Below are 26,528 nucleotides of genomic sequence, written 5' to 3'. Positions count from 1 at the left end.
CTGCTAATTGTAATCTGTTTAAAAGATTCTAGAAACTAAAGTAGAATTCAGTGAGATACATCCAGTAATACAGATTATAGTTCTTGCTGATTTAGTACAATACTTAATAAATTACTTAATAAATTTTTGCTAGATGCTTCAAACCTACTTCTCATGTTTTTTCAAATGGTCTCATTAGCTTACAGAGAACTTTTAAATTAGTGTTCTTACCAGAGATTAAGTGGAACCAGAGGTTAAGTGTCTTATTTCATTAAAAGCTAGTATTGTCAGTATTGTAATTGTAAAATGAATCTCTCTGAAATATTGTTCTGTATACATTTTTGGATAGATGCCTCCTTTGCCTACTTTTTTTATTTTTATAAAAATTGACTTATCAAATTTTTAGTAAAGCTTAAAAAATATACTTTGTCCTTAGATTATAGCTATAAGCATTAAACTATCATTTATTTCTTACTTTATATTTTAATGTCTTTATTTGTTTAAAAAACAGGTGATCACCTCTCAGAAGATTCAGCACAGAAGCAAGCAGAGAAGGTTTTAATACCTAGCCAGGAACAAGTTTTTGCTGAATGCTCTCAGAAGAGGATTCTAGGATTGCTGGCAGCTATGTTACCACCTTTTAAATCAGTTAGTTCTTTGTACTTTCAGTCTGTATAATAGGTGTCACAAATAACATGAATAGCATCCATAGCAAATAAATAATGTGGGAGAAGGATGATTCTTGCTTATGTGTCACAAAATGCTCATGTCAGGCTTGGACTATTTTAAGCCATTTTACCTTAGTTACAATACATTAGGCTTCATTCCTTGGTGGGGGTATGTGGGAGGGGATTTTGATTTATCTGTGAAGCAGTCCACTGTAACTGTTCAATACCAGAAAAGTTAAACTGTCACTTTAGGCTTATATCAGATTTTACTACTGAATATAGCCTTTACCATGGCTTCCTGTTTCAATTTTATGGAAAACTTATCATATGGATAATCCTAATGTAACTAAAACTGTGTTAAAATGTACGATCTGCAGCCTTCTGCTTGCTTACAGGAATGTACAAAAGCCTAGTCTGTCTCTTCATTTTTTTACCATTTGAAAGAGCATCTGAACAGAAACAATTGTATGTGCTGTGACAGACTAAAAATCTTGTTTCCTTTCTGTACCTTACTGGGTTTTCTTTCTTTTTCCGTAGGGTTCCACAATGTCTTTGATTAACCTGGAACAAATACTGCCACTGATGTTTCAGGTTGTAATCTCAAATGCTGGCCACCTAAATGAAACTTACCATTTAACACTGGGACTTCTGGGCCAGTTAATCCTGCGACTTATGCCTGCAGAAGTGGATGCTGCAGTGGCTAAAGTCCTTTCAGCCAAACATAGTTTATTTGCTGCAGGAGATGGGTCTACAGTGCCAGAGGGGTGGAAGACAACTCACCTTCTGTTCAGTCTGGGAGCTGTGTGTTTAGACAGGTGCTTTTTAATTTAAACCTATTAATTGTTCCCTGATGAGACTAATTCTAATTTTGTTGTAAGTATGCCTTGTGCATGGTGTAGTTTTTAACAAGAAGTCAATTAAACCCACCTCCTGATCCTGGGAAGGGCATAGGAGCCTCAGTCCTTGTTGTGGTCAAGATCTCTTAGGCTTCGTTCCAAAAGAAGGCAGTCTGGTGAAGAATAACTGAATTTCCTGCACTTCTGTATTTAGCACATTATGGTGGAAGACCTAATGTTTTAGAACTTTTAACAGAAAAACAAAATATAGTCCTATGTTTTTGTGTGAAGTTAATTTTCTCCCTTTGAGTTACCTCTTCGTGTAACTTGGGAAAAGAGGAGAGTGCATCCTGTGGCAATTAGCATCAGTGCTGAGTTCTGGATATGTCCCTTAAAGATCGAGACCTTGTATAGTAAAATTGCATTGGAAGTAATGAGGTGCAGCAGGGAGGATGTTTTCAGGATCTTGAGAAAGCTCTGAAGCAGTTTAAGATTAGTATCATGCCTGTTAAATATGACAGTGGTATTCTTATTGTTGCTATTTTCTATAGTGTAGGTTCATAAACAAATAGAAAAGCATGTAAAATATTAAGACAGAACACCTAGAGGATCAGCTGAGGGAAAGGAGATTCTCAAGGGCTAACTTTAGAACAAGGAGGCCAGTCTCTATAGACTCCCCAAGTAGTTAGTAGCAAGAGAGAGGTAATCATGAATGTGGGAAGAAGACCACTTGCTTTTGTGTAAAGAAAAAATTCTGAGCTCTAAATTAAAATTAGGAATTCAAGTTGACAGCATTCAGGCAAACTTTGATTTTGAAAGTACTGTAATAGTTGCGCTGTGTCTTGAGGAGATGTAGTTTCAGGAAAGTCTGTAGTCAGCACTCCTAATACAGACTGCTCTTGCTTTCCAGTCGTGTAGGTCTGGACTGGGCAAGCTCCATGGCAGATATTCTTCGATCTTTGAACTCTTCTGCGCAGTGGCATAATGTGATCGCTGCTTTCACTGACCATTGTATTAAGCAACTACCCTTCCAGCTAAAGCACACCAATATCTTCACTTTATTGGTGCTGGTTGGGTTTCCCGAGGTAAGTGGCCTGTTGATATTAAAGGAAAAGAAATTGGTTAAAGCTTTTAGGTTTCTATTTCTAAATATTACAGATTTCATCAATTGGGGAGAGCCCATTGTAAACCTTCAAATCCCGGTGTATGTCAGAGTTCACATCTTTCCACTTGCGCACAATTAAATTTTTATCTAGTGAAGAATAATACAGCTGATTTTGCTTTGCATTTCCTTGAGTATTACTTCTAACTGTAATGAGAAAACCAGCTTAGTATACTTGAGTATCAAAAAAGGGTTGTTTTATACAAATGAAACAAACCAGTGTCATTCATGGTAGTCATAACTCTAATTTATTGCCTATTTAGCATTAAGTTTGTAGTAGGTATTTCTGTATAGAAACCAACAATCTGTCTCTAAAGACTAGTAAATATCTGGCAGCAAGCAGATTGTTCAGCTAACGAACACAATACCAAGCATAACCAAAATGTAAACAATATAAAAGGTGATGGTGTATTTTAAATAAATATTACAAAGCGTAACTGAAACTTTTTCTGCAATTTCAGGTGCTGTGTATGGGGACTCGTTCTGTATACATGGATAATGCCAATGAGCCTCATAGTGTGATCATCCTGAAGCACTTCACTGAGAAAAACAGGGCAGTTGTTGTAGACATCAAAACTCGAAAGAGGAAAACAGGTTCTGTGACATTATTTTATCAAAGAATTGCAGAGTATTTCCTTACAGTTTCTGATGGGTAGCCAAAACTGAATGTTTAAAATACACCACTTGATACAGGTCTGCAGAGATTGAGTTCCTTTATTTGTAAGTCACCCGATTTTCTGCCTGTAAGTTAAATCAAATTGTGAAGCTTGTGCAGTAGAGATTATGGACATCTCTTTTTTTCTTTGATTTAACGTTTAATTTTTATGACCATTTTATTACTTGAGGAATCTAAGAAACAGACCTTTGGTTAAGCAGTTGTTTCTGTTTTGAGATTTGCTTACTTCTTGTATCTTGTTCTCTATAAACATGTGCTTAATGATTTAAAATAACTGAAAATTTGAACAATGCACATGCTGCTTGTGTGTAGTTAAGTGCTGCGGTTTAAAAGAATGGCACTCAGAGCCTGAACGCGTTTGGGGTAATCCCTTCTGTTACTCTGAAAATACTTTTTGTTATGAAGTGCCTCTTTCCAGTGCGGGCAGGATGTGCTACTCCCTAGCAAATGAAGGCAAAAACCAAACAAACACATGCCCATAACTGATGGCTTATGAAACGGTGCTGTGTTTGTTCTTCTTTCCTGATCCTATAGAAAAGCCTGCCATGAGGACAGGCCTAACTTCTTTTATCATGTGTTTTTATAAAGTGTCAGGAGTATTCTTCTCTGATTTCCTGCTGTGTGGATGAACTTTTTGAAACAATTTTGTGTATCTCTAAATTTACAGGACACAAATGTAAAAAAGAAAAAGTTGTACAGTATGAAATAAGATATACTCCAGGGAAAATGTCTGGATATCTTAAAATAGTGCGTTCTACGGTGCATCAGTAGTGTGTGCTAGCTATTATGGTGTCTAAAAGCTATTTAAAGAACAAATAAATGGGGGGGGAGGACACAAAAACAGCTAGATGCTGCTTCCTGAGTCACTCTGCCGGAGGAAATTTTCCTGTACTTCACCTGCTTTAAAAATATAACATGTTCTGCTGTACTGAACTGTGTGCAGATATGTACAGTCGATCAACTGCTGCCAGAAGTTATCTGGTTGTAACTTTTAAAATTTGTTCAAAAAGATAAAATATTTTCTTAACCGTTTAATGAAACGGAGATAATTTGAGTACAAAGCCAGAATTTTGCCAGAAAAAACATTCATGTCCTCCAGTAGGTGGTTCTCTTTAATACGATTATTAGAAGGTATCTCTCAGCATTTTAAGATGAACATAGAGAAACATGTCTTTTCTCTCTTGTAGTGAAAGACTATCAGCTGATTCAGAAATGTGGACAAGAAAGCAGTGATTCCCAGACCCAGCTGAGACAGTACCTCCAGCACTTTGTCCTTATATCCAGTCACCTTTTGCAAACCAGCATGGACAGTAGTTACGCTGAGGCAGTGGAAGCAACCTGGGTCTTGTCACTCGCTCTCAAGGGACTTTACAGAACACTTAAGGTATCTTTTCCCTGCCATGTAGAATATGAAGTTTTGGCGTTTATCTATATGCTGCCTAGCACAACAGGGTCTTGAGCGTTGACCAAGCATAAGGTCATTTCTGTCACAGCTGGCTCCCTGGACCTCCTGTCTGTAGGGCCTGGAAGTGTAACTAAGCTTTAAACAGCATTAGTGAGCCTGAACTGAAAGCAGAGCCAATCTTCCTCTGCAGGGGCTGATCCCTCGTGAAAGTTGAAGAAATTTATAGGGATAATACTTCATGCATTTAAGTTCATTTGTTATTTTTTTTTCTTCTCTGAAGTATTTGAAGAGACTTTTTTTTTCCCCCCTACTGTCAGAGTAAAACAAACATCCAGATGTTACTAGGTATATTGCTATTGATACAGTGACCCTATCTGAACAGGGGAGTTGGAATAAATAATCTCCAGAGGGCTCTTCCAACCTCAAAGATTCTGTGATTCTGTGATGTTCTTAAAGTACAGGAAGAGATGATCTGTATTTTTTAGGGAAATAAAGAAAAAAAATCTACTATAGTACATCTGGGCATGAATTTCAGTTGAGGCTATGTGAGTAAGGCTATTGCAAGCTTTGTGATGCGTTTTTCTTTTTTTAATTACTTTGTGTGTGTGTGTGTGTGCGCACGCATGTGTTTGTGTATGTGTGTGTGTCGTTGATAGACTCACGGTTTTAAAGAAATCCAAGCTGCCTTTCTTCAGTCTGGTTTACTCAAGCTTCTAGTGAAGAAATGCAGCAAAGGAACTGGCTTCAGCAAGACCTGGCTTCTCCGAGACTTGGAGGTAAGATAATGAGCAATAGTCTGTAAAAAGTCAGGCTTTGCAGAGTGGCACAAAAGGTTAAGAAATTGCATTTCATTTTGTGAAGAAAGTCTCAAAGGCATTCCTAATTAGTCTTTATAAAAGTGTTCATTTACTGCTTTTCTGTATTCTTCATAATTGTATAGATAGTAGTCCAAGAGGCAGGAATTGATTTTTATTTATTCTGCTTGTATTTGAAAGGAATTTGCAAGATCAGGCATTAAAGGCCTACTCAGTTTTGTTTATGAATTTCATTTAGCTTGTTCTAGAAAATTCCAATCTTCAATTTTAAAAATCATACTAATAGATCTCAAAAATACTAGTCTTGTTAGACAGTTACTGGCACATGCAAGTTATTACTGCAGTGTAGTATGGGAAGCCCCGTGTACATAGTAGTAAATAGTAGTATTGTTGTCCAAACTGAAGCCAAAGGTGTATTTTCAAAGGAGAAGAATGCATAAAAACAGCACTGGCTTATTGGTGACAGTCCCCAAGGTTCTGTCCCTGTTTAAGAATGCTCAGATCTTTGATGTACTGAAAGGGCTAAAGAATTATTTCCTCATTTTTTTTTTTTTTTTTTTTTTTTTTTACATTTATGGCTAGTTAAGTTGTCTTTCTATTAGCCTGGAAGGTGTCGATCATTTGTGGACTGGGAAATACTTTTTGTTTTGTTTAAGTGATACTTCTGTTTAGAATAGCATGTGTTTAAACTTTGTCCAAGTGTTTGAAATACTCTTATAAAATGCTGATTGCAGATTCACTGATCTCTACAGCTGCTATACCATGTTACCTTTTTTTTTCTGTGTAGATTTTGTCAATAATGCTGTATTCGTCAAAGAAAGAGATCAGTTCCCTGACTGAACGTGAGGATACTGAACTGGAAGAAAGGGAACAAGATCAAGATGTGGAGCAATCCTCTGTTGGTCCCACTGATTTAGAGCAAAACAAACTTGACCCTCTGGAGGGTTTGGATGAGGCCACCAAAATATGCTTCTTGGTACTTAAAAGTATTTTTCCTTCCTTGGAAGATATTGTAAATTTACTAGTTGGATAAAATATTTGGGAGTTTATAAGGCTGCTTTTCTTCTAAACTTACAGAATATGAGGCTACAATTTCAGTGTATTTAAAGGAAATAAAACTTCATACCGAGATGACAGTAATGATCACTACAAAATGATTATTAAGCTTTTTGCTAAATTACCTTTTATTCTTACTAATCCAGAGACCATGAAATTCATTAACTCTGTGCTCATATGATAAACAGAGAAATAATACCTGCCTCATCTTTAAAGAAACTCAACTTTCCTCTCCTCTTGCAAGTCATCTAATCATCTTTTTTTCCTTCTGATCAGATGACACATGATGCGCTTAATGCACCTCTCCATATTCTTCGAGCAATGTATGAGCTGCAGATGAAAAGAACAGATTCTTTTTTCCTAGAAGTTCAAAAGAGGTATGTGAAAGACTGAGTCCAGCAGAAAAGTAAAGTTAGGTGCAGATGGTAGCTTTAAATCTCAGAGGTGCCAAATAGAAATTGTTCCAGAGATGATTTGTTTTTTTGTTTTTTTGTTTTTTTTTTTTTTTTTTTTTTTTTTCATGTGTGAAAAAGCAAGGAAATGAAGTCCTGCTAAGTTTTAGTTGTAGTTATGGAAACAAGTCACCATCTTCTGAAATATGTTGCATGTCCTTTTGAATACAGTAACTCTCAAATGTCAGTCTACTGTGTTTCTAAAATATCCTAACTGTGAACAAATGAACAGCTTACCTGGGGCTTTTGGTAATCAAAGCGTATCTTGGTGCCATTGCATTCTTGCAGAGATAAGCAATTCTGTAACATGTAAAACTGACCTGTTAGAACAGGGAGACTTGTTAACGTGTGACAAAAATAGGTAGTATTTTAATGAGTCTTTCTAAAGCACAAGGTGGGAAGGCTTTCAATGCAAATTTAATTTGCCTTAATTTCAAAACACAATTGTATGGGGGGGTTCTTGGGGTTTTTTTTGTTTGTTTGTTTGTTTTTTTAAGGTTTGATGGAGATGTAATTACAACAGATGAGAGGATCCGAACACTGGCTCAGAAATGGCAACCCAGTAAGCGTTTGAGGTTGGAGGAACAGAGTTCAAAAGCAGTAGATACAGATATGATCATCTTACCGTGTTTGGTGCGTAGGTCTCCATAAAGAGAAGCAATTTTGGAATAATGAATTTAGTCATTAGATTAACTTCAGTTTTGTTTAGTATCTTCAGATATGAGGCTTTTTAAAATTTGAAATAATCTGTTGCTAATGTTTTATGTCAAAATGAAGGAACTGGTGCCACAGGAAGCGAGTAGTCTTCCTTGTAATTTCTTTCTTAAGGAAGTAACAGAACTTAATTGTTAAGTCCAGAGAACAAGCTGTGATTGCGTGCTGTAATTTCCTTTCTTTATACGGGAGAGATTATATCTAATTACAATAAATTTATGCACTAAGTTCTACTGTTTCGCCATTCTACTGGAGAACAAGGAAGCAATGAATTTGTCTTGCAAAGTAGACACAGAACTTAGAGTGAAAGCAGGAGCAGAGGTTGAGGTTTTGCAATCAATGGCATGGCTGCACAGCGTCTTGCCTTTACTTTAGGTGTTTATTCCTAGTCGCGGGGTGTCACCAGCACAGTTGTTTCATTTGCACAGCAAACTGGACCAAGGGCTTTCTGAAGTAATTACAAGTAGTTGTAAGACAAACTATCACACATTACAGCAGCCTCTACAGAGATTGTTAAGTTTCTGCCCTTGGAAATACTACAAACTTGACTGGACTAGGCCTTGAGGAACCTAATGTTATTTTTAAGTTGTCTCAGCTCCGAATGGGGATGTGGACCAAATGACCTCCAAAGGTCCATCCCAGTCTATCTTGTTCTGTGATTCTATTCTGGGGTCACAAACAGCATGGCACTGTGTTACTTTACCTCTGTAGTTCAGCTTAAAATAACACTCAAGGTTGGAATCGGTTCTAACTGCTGTTTCTGTTTATATGTGAAATCAGTGTTTATACCAACAGACCTAACTATGTGTTGTTGCATTCAGTCTTCTCTGAGTATTTCTGTCCCTGTACGTGCATGAAAGATCACAGCTTGTGCTTTTTGGTACATCTGATTATCTGTATATAAAAGACAAATTAACTTGTAAATTCAGCTTGTCATCTGATCGCTGGTCAGATGCCTAAATCATAGAATCATAGAATACAGGGAAGTAAGTTATTGAAAGGCTGTGCTTAAATGTTCACCTCTCTTCCCCCCCCCTTCTTTTTTTCAGTCAAAGCCTGTGCTCTGTGATAAAGCAACAGAAGAAACCAATCCAGTTGCCCAGAAACTGATAACCAACACAGAGAGTGATCTACAGCTTAGTTATGCCAAGCAACGTCGCACTAAGAGTTCAATACTTCTGCACAAAGAGCTGGATTCTAGAAGTAAAAAGGCTGTGAGGGACTACCTGTATCGTGTGAATGAAGCAACTGCTGTTCTTTATGCGAGGCATGTGCTGGCATCGTTGTTAGCTGAGTGGCCGGATGATGTGGCCATAAATGAAGAAATCCTAGATCTCAGTGGTCCAGCCCATATGACATACATACTCGACATGCTTATGCAGCTAGAGGAAAAGCAGTTATGGGAAAAAGTAAGTGGATTGTGCTTACATGTGTGAACAAATCCTATACCTACATGCTACAAGCCTCTGGCTTACAAAAGTACTTGCAGTTCCTGTTTAAACTAAATTGAAATTACAAGATTTAAATTAGTTCTGAAAAAAGAGTTAGAATCTGTCAGTGTCTTAATATACTGGTTTTGTTTAAAGAAAATGAAAAAACTGCTCCTTAGAGACAACTAAGACTTATGAAAGAGTTGTACTTTAGCAGGGGTAAATAGACTGTGCAGAGAGATTGATAGAACAGGCACTCTGTTTTGAAAACTGCTTTTTGTTAGATCTCAATGTGTATATTATAAATATCTGCTAATTGATTGATGAGATGTGAGCTGACCATTACTATGGTGGATGTGATCCTGGAATTATAGTAGACTGTTATATGAAAATGTCAACTCAATGCTTCACAGCAGTCAAAGCAAATCAAGTGCTAGGAATCTTCAAGGAAGGAATTTAAAATAGAGCAGAAAGCATGAGTATGCCTCGGTATAAACCCATAGCATGCTCTCATCTGGACTGCAGCATGCAGCCCGACTCCCTGATCTCATAAAAAAAGACACAGTGCATCTGGTAGGGGTCTGCAGAAGAGTGACAGTGATTATTATGTCTGTGGAATAACTTTTGTATGAGCAACTGACTGGTTTTCATGATCCTGGATCTTTGCCCAGTGGGGGGGTGGGAGAGGGAGGGGTTAATAAAGAAGTCTGTCCCTCCCTCTCTGTAGTTTCAAAACTATGATCAGCGTGGAAAAGGCAGATAGCCAGCATTATTCGCTGGCTCTCCCTATAAGAAAACAAGGCAATGTCAAATTAAGGTAGTACACCGCTGGACCAGAAGAAACTAAAACAGCTGTTTCTTGACACACTGCGTCATTACATTGTTGCCACAGGGTGTTTATATAGGTTCAAAAAATGACAGGATGAACTGACAAAACAAGAATCTGTTAAAGCATATTAAATGAAACAGTGTAGCCTTTGGCTGAGGTGATTTTGCAAGTGTCTGGAGGCAAAGAAAGCATTCAGGGAACTATGCTACATGCTTCGTTTGTTTTTTCCCTAAGAAATCCTTTTCTGGCCCATTTAGAGATGGGGTATTAGGCTGGATGGAGCCTTTGGTCTGAACTAGTATGGCTAGTCTGATGGTTTGTAGAAGGTGTTAGAAAACTGCAGGTGAAGTGATACAGTAGGTTGCTATAACTACCTGTAAAGGACCTTGAGTAATAGGACTCTAGATTAAGAGCTTTTGTGCTGTTCTGAAGAACAAGGAAAAGGTTCTTGTCTATGGAGAGAGCTAAGGTTGTTCTGAAATTATCATTTCGTGTGTTCTGGTGGACTGAATGGCATTTATTTGTATTTTTAATGACACAGCACTTGGATCTAGCTTTTTTTGTTGTTGTTTTTAAACCACTGCAGCTTTATGTATATGAACTTGTACAGTTTGAAGGCTGAAACATTACGTGTTCTCTTCAAGTCAAAACCCATAGATATAGAAGGTTAAGATGTCTGTTTAGTATGCTAACAAAGTTCTTCTGATTAAAATTACATTCCATGTTTATAGCTTCAGTTTCCCGTGAATTACTTTATGGATTAGCCTTTATCTAGCATCTGTGGAAAGAGGTGTAGCTAATAACTCTCATATTTATTTTTTGATCACTTAAAGGCTGAAAGGTCTGAAACAGAGGACTGAATAAAATCCTCTGAGAGATAATACTTGCAAACACCATTTGTGAATTTGTCTTGTTGTTTCACAGTAGCTTGATTTCTCTCTTCTGAAATTATATGTAGCTAGAAATGGCTCTTATATGCTGATGACCGATATAAGTTTGCAGGTGCTGTTTTGACAGAAATTGTGTTTATGCATTTTGTTCCTTCTCCCCAGATTCTGCAGAAAGTACTGCATGGATGCAGTGAGACCATGCTAGGAACCATGGCGCTGACAGCTTGCCAATTTATGGAGGAACCTGGAATGGCAGTCCAGATGCGTGAATCTAAACATCCTTATAATAACAACACTAATTTTGAGGTGAGTTATGCATGTATCAGTGCGGTGGAAAATAAAGGAAGAAGATAGTGAAGACTGTTTGAAAAATATCAAGGTGACTGGAGTACAAGTCTCACAGTTATTCCTGCCTCTAATCTCTGGGACTTCAGTGCTTGAAGCATCTGTCAAATATCTCTTTCTGCCTCGCTTTTGAGAAGGGTGTTGCCAGATGACTGAGGTCTTGCCCTGTAGAGAGAGAGATTCACTAAGGCACTTTAGTGCACTCCCAATTCAATCATATGATAAGTTTGCAGCTTAAAAGAGTTTATTATACATGTGTTAAAAGCTGATCATAAACTTAAAGGATTTCAAGGCCTTAATGAGCAAAATCGTCCACTCTTTCCTCCAAGAATCTGTTTCAGTTGGCCTCTTACTTTCTTGTAGTATTAGAGGAAAACCAGGAGTGCAGTCCTTTTTGTGTATCTCTCATTTTAAACTAATTTCTGACACCAGCAACTTCTGCTTTTCTATTCTTGATACTGGTTGAAAGCTTTTTTAAGTATGCACATGCAAATCAGGCAGTTACTGCCTCTGGGTGTATATTCAAGATATTCTGGAATGGTGTCATCTCTCTCAAGTCCCATGTTAGGCAGAGATTAAAGATCTCAGAAAGGAGTCGCAAATGGGACAAAAAAGAATGACCTGAGGTCCACTGGTTTCCAGATTTTATGGCATCCTTTGGATTTTTAACTTCTGTACAGCTTTGATGCTTCCCACCTTTTATATTTTAAGTGCATGTGACCCTTTAAGATCTACCCTTAAGATCAATATCAGGAATGATTACCATTTTCTAAAAAAGCAAAGCACTGATAATTCATTTTTGCACTCTTATGGTCTATCATTTTTATTAGACATTACTTTGCATTTGTTAAATCAGTTCCTAATAAGCCTAATGAACATTTTCTCCATGGAGATGCTGTAATATTTGTCATATCTCATTTACTTCTTTGGTGAAAGTTAAGCAGCTTCTTGGTAATAAAGTGTAAGAGTAAACACAGATCTTTTGTTTATTTCTCAGGATAAAGTTCACATTCCTGGTGCTATCTACCTCTCAATCAAATTTGACTCTCAGTGTAACACGGAAGAAGGCTGCGATGAGTTACTCATGTCCAGCAGCAGTGACTTCCAGCAGGATCGGCACAGCTTCAGCGGGTCTCCGCAGAAATGGACCGATTTTGAGCTTCCAGGTGAATATATGTTCTAAAGTGTAAACATGTTGGGAATTGCTGGTATCGAGGACTCTTGAGAGAAACTGCTGAAAGATGACGGTTGTATGATGATATTCCTGAGACACATGGAAAAACTCCTTTTCTTGTACTAATTTATTTGCACTGACAGACTCCTCCACTGTTTGTCCCATGAAAGTGGGCTTATCTGCTGTTCTGGTACTTGACATATCTCATATTGTTTTACTTCTGACCTTTTCTTCCTCACCTCAGTCAAAGCAGGCACTTAGCTACTGGAAACAAATTTTGATTTTTTTTCCAACACAATCTTATCTCTGCAGGATATTCACTTACATTGTTTGTGTCTTGTCTTGCTTTCCACAGGAAGCATATTTGCTTAAAAAGATAGACTTAAATCTTGACTCTGTACTTTACTGGTGCTCAGAGCAAATAAAGAAGAGCATGCCAGTGCCTTGCCTCGAGTTGTTGCCACTGAGCATAGCTGAAATATTAGTCAGTCCACTGACAGCTCTAGACTGTGTTCCTTAAGCACATTTTTGATAACATTGTAGCAAATGCAAATGATTTGAAGGACTTCATGGAGAAAACGCCTCAGGTCTCATGCTACTCATGCAAAGTGATTTTGACCCACTGTACTCTGTGAAATTGCAGAAAACCTTTGACTTTTCATGCTGGCAATGACCCCAGATAGACTTGGGAATGTTCTGAGCAAAGCAGTTTGGGTTAGAAGGTGCTAGTTAAAAATTGAAATATGCTTTGTAGAGTGATTTTGGCTTTTATGAAATTCTTGCTTTCCTCCCATTCCTCCAAAATATGTGCAGAGTTCTACCAAGGAGCCTGAACTTTCAGACCTGTTGTTTTGGAGCAGCCATGGGCTAGAGATCTTGTAAAACTTCAATTCCAACCAAAACTCTGGTTTAGGTCCATGATTTCACTGATGCAAACCTTAGCTGAAACTAGGCATTTGGAGGCTTCTGGATTTTTCATTTGATGGCAGGCCTTTTCCTGGACTGTCCTTGCTGCTTGAGAGCAGGGAGAGCAGTGGCTCTGTTTTATGCGGGAAACAGGAAACTGAACTGAGCAGGTTTTGTTTTGGGCTTATTCTTAGTTTTCTTCATTGTAAACAAAGTGTTCAGAATTTTCCTGCCACTTGAAACTTTGAAAATTCAGCCTGACAGTAAACCTAGCATGTTTCTTCCCAGTGTGATGGGATTTTTCATGGAACAGAAGGAAATCCTAAGTTTTAACCAGTTTTAATATTACACAGCACAATAGATAGAGATATTTTTGTTTAGCATTACAGTTAACTGCTGTGACTTCAGTGACCAGAACTTCTTGAGCATTCCACTGCCTGATTGTAAAATGGTCAAACACTTTGATAGTTCTTCCAACTTTAAGTGACTAAGTTAAATAACTCTGTTCCCTAGAGCAGAAGTCTGCAATTTAATTTTCTCACATATAGGAACAGTACCACTCTACTTTAACAAATTTTTACCTTTTGTTTAATGGAGTATAAATTTTGCTGCCTCTGTGGAGGCTCTTTTCCCATAAATTATAATTGATCCATAGTACAACTGGAAAAGTAAAGTTGAATTGTGTACAGTATAGAGTTTCTGTAACTCCCTCTTGTTCTATATAATTGATTCAAAACACAAGAGGCATTGTTCTCTGCAAAAATATTTATATAGGAGAGGACATTCTTAATTTTTGCATCAGCTTCCCATTTCTCAATGTTCTGCGCATTTTGTAATTACCAAAAAAATAAAGAAAGGCCTCTCTTGAATGAGGGAATCTAGCAATAATTTATTTAATAACAGGCTTTTCATTTGAATTCTATTTCTGAGAGAGAAAATAACTCAGAAGGTACTAATGTGGACTTTTTCCCTGCCCTTGTACATAGGTGATACACTCTATTACCGATTCACTTCTGATATGAGTAACACTGAATGGGGTTATAAGTTTACAGTGACGGCAGGACATCTTGGAAGATTTCAGACTGGTAAGCACTGTTCGTGATGTAGCTGAAAGGACTTTCTGAGGTTATTTTGCTGGAGTTTTGATAGACTTGTGAATGTCACACTTTTTTTTGACTAAGAATATGCTTTCTTTGGTATCCTGGAAAGATGTGATTCATTTTCATTCAAGTTGGGTTTTGACTGATGTCCCTTATTTGCTGTGACTTTATGCTAATACCAAACCTTTACAGAGGTTTGACGATAACAATTGTAGTAAGGTTATTTGCATTCAAAATCTCATTATATGACAATAAGTATACATGCGGTTTAGCAAACGCTCCAAGATTGCCATAATTGGAAAGAGAAATCATTTTAATTGTTTTTTTTTAAATAGTTATCTGCTAGAATAGCCTGTTTCTGGATGTGATTTGTAGATGCAGCATGAATGGACTTGTTCGTTTTAAAGTTTTTTTTTAATGGAAGTGAGATTGGTAGATGATTTGCCACTGGCGAAAGCCCACTGCATATCACCTGACAGTGACAGCCTGCTTTTGATTCTCCTTATTTGGGCAAAACTTTAATTTCAAAAAGGATTATTGCTAATTTTTGTCTAAATTTTGCCCTAGAAAAGACCAAGGATGTCAGGAATTATCTAGAATTATCTCAACTTTCTGTTCCGTATTTTTAGTTTTGCTTGCCAGAGCAATACTTAGTATATGGAGAAGAAGGTACATGGGTGCATGAGCAGAATGGTTCCCTACAAAAGTAACAGCTGACTGAATTCATTTCCAGGATTTGAAATTCTCAAGCAGATGCTGTCTGAGGAAAGGGTAGTTCCTCACCTCCCACTGGCCAAAATTTGGGAATGGCAGGTGGGGGTAGCGTGCCGCCAGACTGGCCATCAGCGTTTGAAGGCTATCCACTTGCTCTTGAAGATAGTGCAATGCAGCACCCAGAGGTAAATGTACTGTTCTACGCTGTACACTTAAAAAGGCAAAGGGCAGGAAAAGATGGTGAATAATTTAATATCATTGTGCTAAAACCAAAATACTATGATTTAAAGTAGACATTTTTAACTTGCCTTTCAGATTTTATTCACAGTGCCTTGATAGCAGAAACTTGTTAGTTTTTTTCAAAAACATTTTTCTTTTTTCTCGACTTTTAAAAAGATTCTACAAATTCAAACAATTATTATAAAGAAATCAGAAATTATAAATAAAAAGAAACTAGGCAAAAAGTAGATTCCAGTTTTCTAGAAACTGATTTTATTTTAGTCATCCTTCAGAATAAAAGTGATGATGTGATAATGAACTGATGAAATGACAATCTGATTCCATATAAAGTAGATAACTTTTTATTTGTATTATTTCAAATCTCATAATTGAGTTTCAGAAGGGATATGTGCACCAATACTTGTGTATGCATGACGTGGGTATTGTGAAGATACGCATTGGAAAGCCGTGAGCTTTTATAGCATCTTATTAAAAAAAAAAAAGTTTATACTTGCATTAATTCTTTAGAACAAGACAATAGTGATAGAATGCTGACACTTATTTCAGTTATGTGATTTTAATTCAGAACAAAAAAATCCTGACTATGACAGCATTCTATCAGCTTTTTGATCAACAGAACTCAAAAAATGTATTCACTTACAATAGTAAAAACAATTACATAGAAACATTGCATGACCCCTGGTAAATTTTAGATACACCAATCTACATCCAAGTCTGAAACTGATTTTGCTGTAACCACCAATTTATATATCAATGTATGATATTTCCAAGTTCCCTTCATTTTTTATCACAAAATGTTTGCTTTATCCTGTGGACAGCAAATTTAATTGCTAAAAGATCGAGTGTCCATTGTGCCTACAATGTTTCATATGTTTTTTTTTGTGTTAATCTGGTAATAGATTTACCGGATCTGGTAAATAGATTTACCAGATTACAATAGGAATATTGCTAAACAAGCACCGAAGAGGGGAACTTTATTTTTCGTCCTGTCTGTATGATAAGTGACATTTGGATTAGGTTGCATTAACTCAAGACTGGAAAGGAGGCAGACTTCAAGTTATTTGCAAAGCTATATATCAATTTTTACCTGCCCTACTATCATCCGCCCTATGCTATAGTTGAGTATTGTAAAATTTCAAGCAGTGGAGCTACAGTGTTTAATAAAGTGATGTATATAGTTATTTTAAACTCCTCAATTCAACAGGCCATTCAGTTTAGAAAAGTAGTTTAGACATGTTTATAGATAAAAGCTTCTGTCCAAAGTCCTTAATGTCTGTGAGCTTCACTGATTAAGAATGAAATTAATTACATGCTGAAATACCTGGTTGAATTTAAGTGTTTAAAAGCTTACTTTTGTTTCTTATTTCATCTGTACATCTAACTGTCAAAATTACATGTGTTTGCTCTCAATTTATTTGGTTTACTTGTTTAATTCCCAAAACGGGCGTAAGAACATGGGTACTCACTCTTTTTATTTAAATGACCCTTTTTCAGGGACTGTGACCTCACCTTGTTGAAGCCTCTTTGGCAGCTTTTCACCCATATGGAAAACAACTTGTGTCATGATGTGACCAAGCCTGGTATTCTCCTCCCTCTTCATCGTGCACTTGCAGAACTCTTCTTTGTTACGGAAAACAGAGTTACTGTAAGCAATTGCTGCATTTGTATCCCTCCTCTCTCCAGTGTTGGAAATATTACATAGTTCAATGTCAAACTGAATGCAGTTTATCATAGTACAATTAATAGTTTTCCCCTGTGGAGACCAATAGCAAATTCTAATAGAGGGACATACTGTTGCCATATCCATCGCGAGACTTTAAGTCATAGTCATGACTCTTCCTCGTTTAATTAAGGCGATAGGCCCTAAAGCCAGTCTTTATTCTGAAAGGAATGTTGATTTAATAATTAACTGAAAGCTATTTAAATGTGGTGCTCCCTGAGCTGATTTTGAGTGTTACATATGAAACAGTTTGTAGTGATTTGACGCCTGTGATCTCGAGCTATGCTCTGGTCTAGGAGTGGTGTGTAGTTCTCGTACCTTTGGTTCTTATGGAGTGCTACAGTGATCAGCGTTTTAATGTTAATTCATAGGACGATATCTTTGGTAGAAACTCTGGTTTTCATTGAATACTTTCTGGCTGCAGGAGCTTGGATCTCTACAGGAGTATTTGCTTGCCTTAAATACTGAAGATCATCTTCATCGCTGCACAGCACAGGTAATAACAAAAATGCACAACCATGGAGGTGCATGTTCTGTAGTAGTTTTTTGGCAGACAGAAATAACCAGTGACTTCTGATTGCCCAGCGAAGTTTTACAAGATGGATGTGAATATGTTTGGGCTTTCTGATACCATGACAGGCTTCTGAATTTTTTCAGTGAATGAACTGTGCACAAATGCTCTTCTCCTTTAATAGTGAGATGATGTGCCACAAACTGGCTGTTGGGAAATAATACCAACTCATTCTAGTGCAGTAGGTTTAACCAGATGTATCTATTGTAACTTGATTTTTAACCTCTCAAGTGCTGGAGCATGGTGTTGGGTGGGGGAAGGTCACTCAGCAACTGAAAACATAATTGCTTTGCAGAAGTTGCTAGGATGTATGGCAATTACTGCACTATCAGAAGATAACCAAGTAGAAACAGGCTGGTTATTTATCTGTTTCTGTTTAAATTCATGTAGTGATTTCTTAATGACTTTGGAGCAGGGAGAAACTTTGGTTGAATTCAAGTGTTAAAAAGCTTACTTTTGTTTCTTACTTCATCTGTACATCTAACTGTCAAAATTATATGTATTTGCTCTCAATTTATTTGGTTTGCTTGTTTAATCCTCAAAACAGATGTAAGAACATGGGTTTTTTTTCTCTTTTCTTTCATGGACTTTTTCTTTCTCTCTTCTAGGCCCTGAAAAACATTGCTGCTATCAGCCTTGCCATTAACTATCCAAACAAATCAACCAGTTTCTGGAATGTTTAATACTGGCTCAGGCCGGAGTGCATGGGATAGAGTAGTTTGTCCATAGGAACATTGGAACAAACATCTTAACTCCGTTCAGGAGAAGTTCCTTCAGCTTCAGTGTACGAGCACTCTGCAGCCTTCCTTCCTTCCACCTTGATGTAGAATTTGTAAAAGTAAAAGCGCACTTCAGTGAAAAAGCACATCTTGAAGTAACTCACGCGTCGCCTACAGTTATGTATACACATATTGTAGCATGTTAGAGTAAACAGAACAATATTTTTTTTATTCAAAGGAAGTAAATGAAAGAAGGTATCTGAAGTATGAGAATGGAAGGCTTAATGTTGGTGTCATCTGCTCCTAAGGAAACTTGACTGATGGAATGTAAAGCTTTGAAAGTCTTGCTGAATTTAGGGTGATGCCATGAGCAGAATCCATGTCACTGGAAGTGAAATAGGCAAACCAGAGTCTGGTAGGCTGATGCAGAAATGGTCCACACTTGAATCCTGTCATGTTTTCTTTTGCTTTGAAGGCATGGAGAAGCCATGAAAGAGAACTTAAACTAATTATTGCTAAACTACAGGTTGTAAAACAAATTCTGGGTGATTCACAGTTAAAGGATTCCAGTTTCAGAGCATCCTCGTACAAGAGGTTAATGTTTCTCCTGTCCTTTGATTTGATCACCCGGATCACCTGCTTTTACCTTAATTTATCTTCAATGTATTATTCTAAATAGTACATTATTCTAGTACAGAAAGAGCAATGGCTAGCCTCCGTTCACAAAGCAGTGGTGATATGAAGAACTGGGGAACGTACATGTTTCTCAAAGATCACATCTTCACAGGAGATTATTCTTTTTTTCTTTTTCTTTTTAAATTCTTTGGTACTGGTGGCTTAGGAGGTCCTTCCTGGGAGGAGGTTAATGGTTAATCTAGTCTATCTTATAGAGCAATAACTACATTACTCGTAATGAACATGGAATGAATTGCAGACCTTCTATGTTGGAATAAATTGGCTTTCTTCCTGTTCAACTATACTGTTTATTCCCTTTCCAAAGAGTTAAAAAGAACATAGAAGGATTTGATGGGGGGAGGTGTTTTGTATGCTATTACACAGTATGTATAACTGGCCTTGTCATGTATGAATTCGGAAAACTACTTTTATGCTTAATTACTTTCCCTTCCGTCAACTCAACATAGGAATGAAAAAATGCAGCCAAAAAGTTCAGCAGTGGAGTCTTGATAACTGAATGCAAATGATGTAAAGGCAATGACTATGCTGGAAGGAAATGTGTTTATTGGCCTTGCTTGTCCAAAAGACAAGTGGTGCCTAGGTAGCACTGGGCAACACGGGCAGGAGCACTGCTTTTGGGGATGACCTCTGAAGTGATGGTCTTCCCATCAGTTGGGGCTGGAAATACTTTAAGGGTGATGCAGTCTCCCTCTGAGAGGGAAACATGCAGTATGCATTAGTGCAGGATGCATCGCCTTTTTTGGATGGTCCCTAGTGCTGTAGTCTAAGAAGCTGTGACTTTTTGGTTCGGCTGGGTGAGTGTAAAGTGAGTGCATCCCCCTTTTTCAGGGGATGCAGTTAAATGAGAATATGATTATTCTGCCTGAAAAACTTAAAACTGAAGACCAAGCAGAACTATGCTGCAACCATTGCCTTCAGAAAAGGAGTAGCCCTCTTAGCAAATGAGAGTGATAGAATTCAGAAAAAAAATGCTATTTTTCCAAGACTGAGAGGAGGCAGAAAACTACTACTCTAAAAACCCTCCTCCAGTATACTGTAAAGCCCTCCTCCTTTCCAGAATGAGATCACGATGGGAAGGGAAGTATCAGAATTGTGGCACGTCTTTTAACCCATGGATTATCTTGTTCCCCCCCTATGTATTTGGGTTTGCAATATCACTGCACGAGTGTCTGAGATCCCTGAGAAACCAGCCATTCCACACTTTCTAATGGCGTGAACGGCTGCTGAGAACGGAGAGCTGCTACACCAAAATGAGGCATTCTCATGTCTGCTTTAGGGAGTTGTTACCGATGGGACAGACGAACATTTTGAAATTGCTCTTCTTGAGCAGTAGGACTTTCTCTTCACTGCCTCAGTGCGGATCCATGGCTAAGCAGTCAAGGATGTGCAGTGGGCTGATTGCGAAGGCATGTGGCATGCTGCTGAGATCTGCCTGTGTTCTAGTCACAGAAGGCTTTTTTTCTTTTTTTTTTCACATCAGGGATGAAGACTGTAAATAAACCATTCATAGAACTTACCGTGGCTCCATCATACTCACATTTTTTTTTTCTGTTGGACTGTCCCTTTGCTTTCCATATGAAGAAATAGGAGGCTGCAAGGATGACACGGGAGTGGCCAGTGTTCCGTACTGGGCGTACCACTTCCTAACCTTACCAGCAGTGACCGACCTTGTGAGTCGGTCGTCTTGCCCTGAAGGGACTGTCTGGGAACATTGTCCACTATATATTATTTCTACCCACTAGATGGAACTGAAGGACTGTGACCTGAGTTGACACTGAATCTGTTGCTGCCTTACAACTCAATCAATTGTTGTGGGTTTTTAAGAGACAAGGAACACTGATTTTTTTTTTCTTTTTTTTTTCCTGATTATTTTAAAGAAAGAGGAAGAGAATACCAATAATGAATATTCACGATCAATCACATTTTGAATATCCTGCAGAGTTCCAAGTGGATGCAGATGATACTGTTGAATAGTATAAAACTGTCTGGAAAACAGGTATGCTGAAAAAATAAAATGTGCCTAATATAAAAAATAGTTGTTTCCTGCCTGAATCACCTATGATGTGTTTAAGACAAACCATATTGTTCCTATTGATACATTTGACTTGCTTTCATTAAACACTTAAGAAAAAAGAAAGTTTTATAATTTCTTTTCTTACGGGTTTACTACTTTGCAATTTTTATCAGTTGTTTAAAATATATCAAACCGTTCGATTTATTCCAGTTCAGTTCAACATGTAAAAAGAAAGCTAAAGATGTGGGTAAAATATGCAAATGAAGAGAAATATATTGTAAAAATTCTATAAAAAGAAAAAAGTACAACAAAGTGTCTGTTTGTTTGTTTTTCTCCTCTCCTCACTGAATGTTAAATGCTTCAATTTGCAGTGAGATTCAAGAGTTTTCTTACAAATCTTGGTTTTTCGTGACTCTAAACCTGCCTGTCTTCATGTAGTTTATGTCCGACACTGTCACGCTGTGCAGGATATCGCTGGAGGCTGCTTTTAGATTTCTGTCCTGCTGTTTAGATCCTCGTACTCACTGCGGAGACCCTTTGGTTTCGTCGCTTGTGTGCATCGCTTTCAGGCCTGAAGTCCGCTTACGCTCATAAAGCTGAGATTTGTCTTAATATCTCCCAATTTCAAATAAAGCGCTTGCCAGCCAAGGTGACTACTCACCTAGTCCAATGGACTTCGTTTAGAAGTTGATTTACGTTAGCTTTGGAGGAAAGGGCTGTTCAGGGAAGTATAAGCGAGGAAGATGACATCTTCCTACCGTTGCTCTGAGCTGTGAGTCGTTTCTGCTGGCTCCATGTGCAAAGAGAACAGACTTGATGGGTAATTTCAAAAAATATAAATAGTGCGAGTTGTGAATTTATGGGAAAGTAGGAACAAGCTCGTTAGAGGGCCAGGTTTGAGATTTCAGCTGGTGTAAATAAGCTTATAAATCTAACAAATTCAGTTTAATCCAATATAAACTTAGTATGATTACAGACATTGGAATGTAATAGAGATCACAGCCATAATGTTTGGGAACTGTTCTTCAGATGAAACGAATGAAGACTGTCTTTTAGAAGATCAAAATTAGGCTGTGGACTAAATTGTAAGTAGATGATTTGCTTATCTACCTCTAAGAAGAGGCTGCAATATGTTTAAAGCAGAACTGAACAAAATGCCCTGAATTGTCCAGGCACATCTGCCTGCGTGCTAGAAAATAAAAGTTGAAGAGAGGTTTCATTTTAAGTTCAGCCAGAGGTGTAATACAGGATTTGATGCCTTGGGTAGATCCTGAACCACTGAAATAAGTGAGATTTGTTTCCATTGAAATGAAATAGGCCCAGAATTGCTTCCAAAATGTCGGTTTTGCAGGGTAATGGGAGTACTTTCTCCCCAGTATTGTGATGTTTAATATGTATTTTCATGGGAATTCTGCTTTGCTTTCCGCTTAGTCAATAAATATAGGAAGAAAATAGAAACCTATTGCCGGCGCATAGTAATTTGAAGAGACTGGATCCTTTCAAGAGTTACGCTGGCTGCAGGGGCTCCGGATGCTAACTTGCTTGGGGTAAGCGTGGTGGGTCTGATCCGATCTTTCTGACGTAACGTTTCCAGTGGATGTTGTGGATTTCGTACAATTGCCCTTTGTAAAGGGTGGGGCATGGTTTATGCTTTTGCATCTCTTTAAACCTGCGGTGACTGCCCACAAATCTGGAGGAGCATCCCGGTATAAAATCAGGCGTGGTGGAGCAGGATGAGGCCCACTACTCCAATTCTGTGTTTTCTTCCCCCTTTCTAACGATGAACGCTGGGTTTCTCGCAACCAGACCTGTGCTGCGCTGCCCGCTCGGAAGCGAGTGGTGCCAGGGATCTGCCGAGGAAGCCACTGTCACAAATGTAACATCCCGCTGTCCGGGGACAAACAGCAGCTGCAGTCTGGGAGCCCTTAAACACTGTAACTTGGTCTTTAGGTAAAGCTACTGAAACGTGGGAAGACAACTCAGTATATGGAAGGAGGATGCTCTTCAGCACGCCTCAAGTCACTCAGTAGGAGGTCGGGTTTTAACAACAGGGGAAACTGGGATGCGCGGTGGCACGCGAAGCTTTGGGAGCCCGGGAGCGAGCGGGAACTGTGCTCAGCTTGGTAGCTGGAAACAGAAATTTGACCTGCCTCTGAATTTAAAGGAAAGAAGCAATTTTTGATTTAAGCAAATTAGAGAAATCCGCTGTGAATAAGGAAGGAATTAAGTAAGAAGCGAAGGAAATGAGATTAATGCTCATTCTTTCCATGGTGGTCAGGTCAATTTTATCGTGTCTGTTTTGCAGTAATCTTTCCTAATTTTTACCTAAGAAAACACAAATAATAAAAAGCTGCTACCGAACTCAAACCCAGGCTGCAGTATTGCGCTGGCACTCGTAAGTAGGTGTGCAAACTAAAGAGGAGCAAAAAAAAAAAAAAAAACCCCAAAGCTCATTCCTTCCACCCAGAAACGTCAGGATGCATTCCTGACAAATACACGGAAACCTCGGAGAGTTTTGAAATTGTCCTCAGCATTTAGCGATTAGCCCTTTCCGCCCTCGGGAGCTGAGAAGCTCGCTTGGATTTAGGGACCAAATGAAGCAGAAAAGAGGTAGCCTCGAGTAAGGCCGGGCCGCGCCATCGCAGGCGCGGTCCCGTGGCTCTTCCCAGGCGCAGGCACCAAGGGTTCTTCCTTCCCGACAGACCGGGGCTGCAGCCTTCGCTGCGCCCGCGGGCTCTCCTGGAGGCAGCTTCGCCGCCTCCGAGTCGTGCGGTTAGTTGGGGCGTTTCTCCTGCTACGACTTCTACGCGTCTTCGGTGGTCCTCTGCGTTCGTGGGCTGGGAGCGCGGCTTCCATCTCGCTGCCTTTCGGCGGCTGTTGGACCCGCAGCTTTTAGCCGCCTGGGCCGTCCTAGCTGTAGCTTGCTGCTGCTGTAGAAACCCCCCAGGCTGCTGCAGCAGTCCAAGACCTTATCGGCGTCCACCGGAGCTGCCGCCGCTCTCCGGCCCGGCAGCGTTTCTCTGGCGTCGGGAAAGCAGACGGACGTGAAACAAACGCAGGAAGAGCAGGGGCAAAGCGGTGCGTAGTGCATTTTAACGCTTCGGGTAAATGCCGTGTCAGTGATTGTATTTTGTTTAAATGTTTCCCGTGCATTTTTAGCCGGACAGAGTCAACTCCGTGAAACTACTTGATAATGTTATTTTTGCGCTGTTTAAAAAGTTGCTGCACGTTGCTCTAGAAGTGTTTTGCAGGTATGAGCAGTAGTGCAGGTACTACCAGCCGACAGCAAGTAGTTGGATCTCTGTTTAAACTTTAGGGTGACAGATATAGTGTTAATGCGTGAGGTCCCATAGGAAATACTTTCTTACGACTTTATTCTTTCTAATCATCAAAAACATCCTATGAAGACTTTTTTTTTCCCAAAAAGAAGTCAACGCTGGTGACTCTGGTGATGGGAGGACTTCAATATACACAGAAAGAGACACGTTTACCAGGGCCTCAGCTCATCCCGGTGCTTAGTTTAGATCAAATTAAACATGTAATTAGGGTGTAATCTTAAACACACACAGTTAAGCGCGTGCTCAAGTGTTTAAGGACAGGCTTGAAAGTGGTTTTGTAGCCGTGGAGCCGAGCCGGCGCGCACCGCGGCTGTTCGGTGGGCACAGCGCCCGGCAGAGTCTGCGACGGCGGAGAGCGCGCCCCATCCTCGAGTCTTCGGGAGACCGTCGGGCTCGGCCGCCTCCTACCCTTCTCCTCTGCAGAAGCCTCCCCCCGAAAACTCAGTAAATCAAAAATTCCTGCTGCCCGGGGTCGGCCCTGGACCGCCGGAGGCGGCAGGACGGCCGGGGTATTTCTGCTGCTCCCGCCGCGCGCTCCCCGAGGAAGCGGCCGGGCGAAAGCCCCTGCCTTGCCCTGAGTTAGAGCGTATGTTTGGGGAAAAAAACATCCAGATTGGATATTTAAGATTTCCAGTGATGGAAAATTCGCAACAGCCTCAGGGCGCGCGAGCCAGGAGTTAATTGGCGGAACTTGCTGAAAAAGCTTCCCTGGAGCTCTTTTCCATCGGAAAATCCAAAAGCTTTCTAAAACTGTTGATTTCTCATGAAAAAAAAAAAAAAGCAAAACATGCTGGGTGGGGAAACGAGGCCGAGGGAAGATCTTGACAGCGCCCGAGCAGCCCTTTTCACTCTGACAGAGCAAATATTTACATTTTTCGTTTTAAAGTTACTATTGTTTTGAAATCTTCTTTTTTTTCTTTTTTTTCTTTTTTTTTTTTTTTTTATATATTACACTGTACTACCACAGTTTGAAAAGCCCCAAAGGAAACAAAGTGATTTTGCAGGAATATAATGTCTTGGCCAAAGTTGAATGACATTTTTTTTTTTTTTTCCCAGAATTTTTCCCCGGGAACGTTGACGGCTCAGGGGCTTTTTCCGGATCAGGATCGCTGACGCTTCGGCGCTGTCTCCGGCCCTCCCAGTCCAGCTCTATCGTAGGATCATTTAATAAAGATTCATGGAGGGTTAATGAAGGTTTTAATAGATGCTTCGTCAGTTCTCGGTGTCCGTCAGGCACCTAGCTGCTGTTCTCCCGTTCTCTCGTTCTCCTTGGTAAATACTTGCAGATATTAAAAAAAAAAAAAAAATCAAAGCAAAAATAAATCCCAGCCCGACAGCCAAGAGGAGCTCCCCGCACCAAGGCAGGCCCCGAGGAGCCCGTTTTCCTTTGGCCGTGGTTTGCCAGCTCCCCGGGGTGGGACGGGGGCTGCGGCCCTGGGTTTCCCTCTCTATTTACGCCCTCGCGAGCGGAGAGGCGAGGCGGCCCCGGGCGCTCGGGCAGCAGTCCAGCGGCGCCTCGACCACCCGCGGGATTTCTAGCTGCAAACTCCCGGCTTCGACCTTTTTTTCTTCTCTTTTTTTCTTTTTCTTTCGGCATCGAGCGCGGGCGCTCGGGCGGCGCTTCAGCAGCTCCTTTGCTCTGCGTCCCGTTTACTACCCAGCGCCGTTTCATCGCAGCTCTCAGCATCGTGTTTTTTTCCTAAAGCCCCAATTCCGGCAGTCGCGCAAAGACGACAATTTCAGCCTGTTCCCCCCCCCTTTTCTTCCTTTTCTTTCTTTTTTTTTTTTTTTTTTTTTGTGCATTTTTGCATTTTCCAGGCCGACGCGCTCGCGGGCTTCCTAGGGCCGGAGCCCGGACCGAGCGGAGCAGAGCGGAGCGGATCCCACCGCCCGCGGAGCCCAGACCCGCGCCCGCAAGCACAGCTGTTTGCGCTCTCATTAACCTAAGATTTTCGGGGAAGAGACTCAGCAAAACCAACAGCGGCATGTTAAGTATTTGGCAAACAATTTCTTCTATGCTGCGCATAGGTAGTGCTGGATGTATCTGCAAGCTATATAAAGATAAATACGGATATATCT

The 26,528-nt window shown here is 39.6% G+C and overlaps 1 protein-coding gene across 2 annotated transcripts in view; it reads left to right on the top strand.

Annotated features, from left to right (window-relative positions):
• Positions 1 to 21,374, top strand: part of ZZEF1 (zinc finger ZZ-type and EF-hand domain containing 1) — a 62,256-nt gene extending 40,882 nt beyond the window's left edge. For both annotated transcript variants that reach the window (XM_062592242.1, XM_062592243.1), the window contains exons 39-55: positions 491 to 627; positions 1,185 to 1,462; positions 2,394 to 2,568; positions 3,107 to 3,239; positions 4,509 to 4,705; positions 5,383 to 5,502; positions 6,329 to 6,517; positions 6,874 to 6,974; positions 7,547 to 7,682; positions 8,813 to 9,172; positions 11,075 to 11,218; positions 12,255 to 12,423; positions 14,324 to 14,422; positions 15,171 to 15,336; positions 16,886 to 17,036; positions 17,536 to 17,607; positions 18,291 to 21,374. In XM_062592242.1, the coding sequence (XP_062448226.1) occupies positions 491 to 627; positions 1,185 to 1,462; positions 2,394 to 2,568; positions 3,107 to 3,239; positions 4,509 to 4,705; positions 5,383 to 5,502; positions 6,329 to 6,517; positions 6,874 to 6,974; positions 7,547 to 7,682; positions 8,813 to 9,172; positions 11,075 to 11,218; positions 12,255 to 12,423; positions 14,324 to 14,422; positions 15,171 to 15,336; positions 16,886 to 17,036; positions 17,536 to 17,607; positions 18,291 to 18,365 (2,702 nt within the window). In that variant the 3' untranslated portion in view covers positions 18,366 to 21,374. The remainder of the gene's footprint in view (positions 1 to 490; positions 628 to 1,184; positions 1,463 to 2,393; positions 2,569 to 3,106; positions 3,240 to 4,508; positions 4,706 to 5,382; positions 5,503 to 6,328; positions 6,518 to 6,873; positions 6,975 to 7,546; positions 7,683 to 8,812; positions 9,173 to 11,074; positions 11,219 to 12,254; positions 12,424 to 14,323; positions 14,423 to 15,170; positions 15,337 to 16,885; positions 17,037 to 17,535; positions 17,608 to 18,290) is intronic.
• The last annotated feature ends 5,154 nt before the right edge of the window (positions 21,375 to 26,528 follow it).

This window comes from Rhea pennata, chromosome 20, assembly GCF_028389875.1.
Source record: "Rhea pennata isolate bPtePen1 chromosome 20, bPtePen1.pri, whole genome shotgun sequence".
In the NCBI taxonomy this organism is placed as follows: Eukaryota; Metazoa; Chordata; class Aves; order Rheiformes; family Rheidae; genus Rhea; species Rhea pennata.
Note: the sequence above shows the minus strand (reverse complement) of the source record. Positions and strands in the feature narration are given on the sequence as shown.